General features: G+C 39.2%; 1 protein-coding gene across 1 annotated transcript in view; it reads right to left on the minus strand.

The window, feature by feature from the left end:
- Positions 1-5,245, minus strand: part of Snca (synuclein, alpha (non A4 component of amyloid precursor)) — a gene marked incomplete at its 5' end in the record, with an annotated part of 108,731 nt that extends 103,486 nt beyond the window's left edge. Inside the window, 1 exon segment of the mRNA XM_013517311.1 lies at positions 5,100-5,245. Coding sequence (XP_013372765.1) covers positions 5,100-5,220 — 121 coding nt within the window.
- Positions 5,246-6,000: the final 755 nt, after the last annotated feature.

Here is a 6,000-nt window from a genome sequence, read left to right on the forward strand (position 1 = left end):
GCTGAGGCAGAAGGATTGCCATGATTTTGAGGCCAGCCTGAACTACACAGCGAGACCCTGTCTCAAAAATAATAATAATAATAATTAATAATAATTATTATTATTATAGAAGTAGAAGGAGGAGGGGAAGAAAATAAGGTACAGTTTAAACCACAGGAAAAAAAGCATCAAGTCACACATGTTATGTAAATAAAAAGGTATAGTTGTTTAAACATGTTCAAGTACATGTCTGTTACAGCTGGTGTCTAGATATCCCTCCAAAGCCTCCTGCAGTTATAGGACCAGGCTTTTTGGAGGTAACTGAATCTACAACATGTGAGTGATTTGTAGTGCAACGCTGGGATTGAGGGCGGAGGGATTAAGGGTGAGGGGATTAAGGGTGTTGGGATTAAGGGTGGGTGACTGCTGATCAGTCCACTGACTGGACTGGCATTGTCCTAGTCCTGGTAGACTGGATACAATATAAGGGACAGAAAAGCCTTGTCTTGCCCTCACTTGCTGCTTTTGCTGTCTTCTGTAGCCCTAACCTGTTGTTCCTTGGCCAGATGCCACCCTGCTTGGAGCCAGCCAATTATGGACTGAAACCTCTACACACTGAGCTAAATAAACCTTTCCTCTTTAACTTTGGGTGTGGGGTATTTTGTCTCAGCAATGAGAAAAATAACTAAGACAGTGTCATAGCATTTTTCACATATGTAATATGTGGTATTTTACAGGCAACACTTGCCTTGCCTGATACGATGATACTGTAAAATGTGCAAACTGAGATGAAACTGTGTGAGTGGTCTTAATTATCAATAAGAAATATTATGATTAAATTAATGATAAAAATATTGATTGCCTCACGACCTTTAAAAAATTTTGTCAAAGTATTAAAAATAACTATTAAAAATTCTGTCATACTATTAAAAATTCTTAGTCATATATAAATGTATAGAGAAATAAAAATAATATCAATTTAACAGTAAAAAGAGTAATATTAGTTTCTTACACTGCAACTTAAAATATTAAGAATTGAAGTGTTATTTCTTTATAAAAATGCATCGTGAGTAGTTCTGCTCACTGTATAACTCCTTGTGTGGTGGACAGTGCTCATATGTCTTACAGAACTGGCATTCTCCTTCCTAAGTGTGGATCAGCTTTCACACTGTACCCTTTGCACTGAGTGTCATGACTTACCCAAGGGTAAATCCTGTTAACTTGCAGTATTTGGTGCCACCACTTTCTCCGATCCACTGTCACCCAGATCTGTCATCCTTCCATTCACGCCAACACTCTTACCTTTAGTAAGTTCTTTCAAGAGCTTACCTAGAGGCGCTTGAACTACAGTGACCACGTCAACATGGTCGACTATTTCTTCTACAAGTCATGTTTGATTCAAATTATACTTCAGCATTCTCACTTCTTTGCTGTACATTCATCTTTGATGGCCAGTTTGCTCTTTATATTATGGGCTTCTGTAAAATATCTCATGATTTTTGTCACCAGGACAGAGAGAGGCAATGCAACCATGGAAGTTGCTGCCTGTATGAACTGCATAACAGATGTCAAATGACTAACCACTGACGAACATCTAAAAAGTGCTATATTCACTGGTTATAATGTGTTTCTGATAGTTATGTAATGACTTGGGGGCTGAGAAGCTAGCAGTAAAGTTTGTACCTTATGCAATGCTCTCAACTATGTAGCGTGATAATAGAAATTTAAGCAGCATTGTTGGGGACTGGTGTTACTTAGCTCTGGCAGCCAGAATTTGTGTACACTGGAACAATGTGAAGTGAGACTGTTTCTCATTTCTAGCTCTTCCTCCCACTCCCTGTACCTGTATTTTAAATAAAAAATAAGTAGGGGCAAGAAATATCTAGGGATTGGTTTGATTTTTGCTCTCTGCCTTAGTAGCTCAGATTTTGACCTTTGGTTAAATCACGGAACATATCTTCAGTCAAAAGCAAGTTGCCATGTATCAAACCAATGACTTGTTATTTGCTATCATAATTGCTTACTAGTAATCTATAGCTGAGGATAAACCTTTAACTCATGAGAAATCTGCAATTAATAAGCGATAGTATCAAGTGGTTGGGATAACAGTGAGATAATCAATGCTGAAAAGACACCAGAGCCAATTATTTTCCTGAGGTGAGGTCTCCACCCCGACCCTGTCTCTCAGCCTCACAAAGATGCACAGCAGAGAAGGTCACAGTAACACTGGGATTTGCAAGAATTCATCCAAACCACTGTTGCACATGTTCTGTTGACTTTCTCAGTTTGGTAAGGTGAAATATGTTTTTGGACCTGAGAGTTTATTTAGTATTAGTCACGCTGATGATTGCTTTTATTGAGCAGAATGATACTGAAAGAGTTCTGAAGATCATTTTCTTGCATTTATTAATATACTTGATATATTTTTTCTGCATTTGAATCTCAATCTCAGTGTACAATTTCTAAGCAATTTCTGAGTGATTGAGATTTTTGTCAAATAAATTGAAGTGTGTTGATTGAAAATCTGTGCATACAAATTCACAAAGCAGAAAATGTATACAAAAGTCACACATTATTGTGGTAGTTCTTCAATTTGTTAAAAGGTAGTTGCCAAATATGTATTCTTATAAATGAATGCGATTCGTTGTGAGGATTCTCACCAACTTCTTCACCCATAAGTATAATTACAAATTTTTTAACCACTTTTAATCTTCCAAACTGGGTATTGTTGATCATTTTTATAATGAAGTATGAAAAAATAACAAATTATGTTAACAATGTAATTGTTCTGCTGGAAGTTTATCTGATAATAATCACTATGGTTCTTGTATACAATTCTTTGCTTAGTTAATCTTATATCTTATTTAATGTCACATCTGACAAAAACTCTGCAAAGTAGTTATATTTTTCTAAATCATATTTTATCTTACCAATGAGGGACATGATACTCAGAAATATTAAGTAACTTCTCCAAGACAGTAAAGGGAAGGCGTGAGGCAAGCTAAACTAAAACTCAGCTTTATGTGACATCAAGTCTATGTTTTCTACACTTTACCAGCATTCAACTACAACTTACTGGTTAATTCCAGCACACTGTTTTTGTAAATAAAGTTTTATTGAAACTACTATCTTAGTTACTAGCTCTGGTCGTTTTCACACTTCAACAGCAGGTGTGAATAACTGAGACCAATATATTTGCTATCTGATCCTTTACCAAAATGTTCACCAACCTCTGGAATATGCTGTTGTGTTTTCACATGGTCCTTTTTCATCATAAACCCTATGTTATATGTTCATCTTTTAATTAAACTTCAGCACATAACCAATAAATAATTTATAAAGTATATTGTGGTAAATATCATGATTATATTGAAAACTATTTTAAATGACATAAACAAATCACAGTATTATATAATCACCTATTATTAAAAATCAGAATTAATTTCTAGTAGATAAAATCATTCTTTCCCCCAACTCATATTAACAATGAAAACAAATAAGTATTCCAGATGACAAAATCTGTTCATTACCTAGGGCAACATATTAAATTAGTATTCAATACTTTCTGTGTTTGTTACAAACTAGTAGAGTAAACACTAGCAATTTAAAAATATCCTTCTCAGCGCTCTGGAAGGCTGAGCCAAGAGGATCACAATTTTAAGCCCAGCCAGGGCAACTTAGTGACTTAGTGAAATCCTGTCTCAGAACAAAAATAAAAAAGGGTTAAGGGTATAGTTCAGTGTGAAGACCCTGGGTTTAATCCCCAGCACACCACACACACACACACACACACACACACACACAAATACAAAGTTTTTAAGTAAATGAAACCAAAGAATAGTTGGAAGCTTGGAATTTCAGAATTTGAAAAACTGAGGAGAAAGACAGTGATAACCTCTATGTCACAGAGCTTGCATTTCATATTTCAACTACAAATACATAATTCACAACTTGCCAAAAAACTTTGAAATCAAGTCACCATTTTTTTCCTAACACTGCTTTTACATTTTTTTGAAAAATTCTTTTGAGGAGAGGAAAGAAGGCATAATGGAAGATCAGTGGAATGATTCAGCCAACGTAAGTAAAAAGAATGTATGAAGAGTGAAAAGGAAGTAATCTGCTTCGACCTTTGAGGAGAAACACTGGTAGAATCATTCCAGATAAGCGTTCTCTCCTGCTGATCCTCGTTGGAGAGGCAGCACAGCTCCTTTCACTCCACAGGGCTCTGCATGGGGCACAGCACGCCTGTCACCCGTGCCACCCAACGCCTCCTCTGACTGCTCATCCTGTGACTCCTGCCATGTGTGCCTCAGAGAACACGGAAGAGCACACAGCAGCAAAGAAAGGGGAGGCAGAGAGTGGGCTGTGTGTTTTTATTCCTCCCCCAAAGAATGTGGTTTGTAAAATAACACAATTGAACACAGTTCACAACTCAGAATGTACTGGTGTATGTGTCAAGAGGACCATTTAGAGGGATAAAGGTGATAAGCATCCATGTCATTATTTATGTATGTGTGACACTGGGCAAATGAACCGTGGAAACATTTCCGATGCATTAGTAGCAACCTCAAGCACTTCCTTGAGCACTTGGTCCCCAGGGTTCACAGTGACTCAGAGAAGGTAAGGAATAACTCTACCAAAGACTAATCCATCCTTTCACTTCAGGGGGAGGAAGACAGGTCTATCTTTACACACCAGAGGAGCATAACGAAGTCTTAATTTTAAAATCAGATACATTCAGATTAGCAAACATTATTCCTGATAAAAGAAATCAAAATCCCATGAATGATTTTGAGCTTAAATATTCTTGACGTTTTTGAGTTTTAGGAACTCTCTTCCAAAATACAGTCAATGATGCACAGAAACAGTCATTAAAAAGACAGAAACACAGAGTCCTAAATATTACAGCGAACTAATCGGGAAAAACATAAGAGCGTTCCCATTTTTCACTCTTAGCTAAAAGGTACGCATTCACATCCTTCTGCCTACACACACCTAGACTCACTCCACCTTCCTGACAAGTGATGACAGAAACACGAACCGGTCAAGAAATACCAGCATTTGCAGCATCAACCTGCCAGTCATGAATAAACACACAGTGACAGTTGGGGTTCACCTACCTACATAGAGAACACCCTCTTTTGTCTTCCCCGCTGCTTCTGCCACACCCTGTTTGGTTTTTTCAGCAGCAGCCACAACTCCCTCCTTGGCCTTTGAAAGTCCTTTCATGAACACATCCATGGCTCACGATCTCCTCTACGCCACACTGGAGAACACAAAACACTGCGAGTGAGAACATCTGGGTAAAAGAAGACAAGATAAAAAAAACGCAGGGAAAAAAACCACTCTAAAATAGCAGGAGAAACCCGCAGGACTGAGACTGTGAGGAGCATTCCGATTTCAACCAATGGACACAGCAGCCTTTTTTAGCTTTTGCATTAAAATTGCACCAACTCCCATCCATCTTGGCTTGTGAAAGTCCAGCCACCTAAACCCGGATTAGGATGCTGCACCGAGCAGCTGTTCGTATTACATTTCCAAAGTGCAGCTGCACGAAAAGATGGACCCCTCTTGCAACTATCGGAGGCCTAAAAGGTGGCAGTAAAGTTAGAAGCACGTCCGGAGGAAAGAACACAGAAAAAAGAAATGGAGCGGGAGGCTACAGTCAGGGGCTTTCACGCTGACCCCAGAGAGGGGAGAGGAGAGACCTACTCACTCTGAAGGTGGGTGACCCTCAGGGGCCAACAGCTACCCGAACTCTCCTTAATCCCGCAGATGGCACAGCTGTGTCCTACACTGAGCGGGTGTTGTCCACAGCCCGGCAGGCTCGTCCGGTCAACCTCAGATGCACCCCAATAGCTGGCCCTGCGCCCCGCACCTGTTAACCCCTCAACACCTGTTGATGCGCCCTCCCTGCGCTGGCACTTAATTGTTTATTCCTCACTTTACACAGAACCCAGAGGGCGGGCTGCGGGGAGGGGGTCAGCTGACCTTAGAGAAATAATAGTAAAAGTTGGAGGC

This window comes from Chinchilla lanigera, unplaced genomic scaffold, assembly GCF_000276665.1.
Source record: "Chinchilla lanigera isolate Chin_1 unplaced genomic scaffold, ChiLan1.0 scaffold00004, whole genome shotgun sequence".
Classification (NCBI taxonomy): domain Eukaryota; kingdom Metazoa; phylum Chordata; class Mammalia; order Rodentia; family Chinchillidae; genus Chinchilla; species Chinchilla lanigera.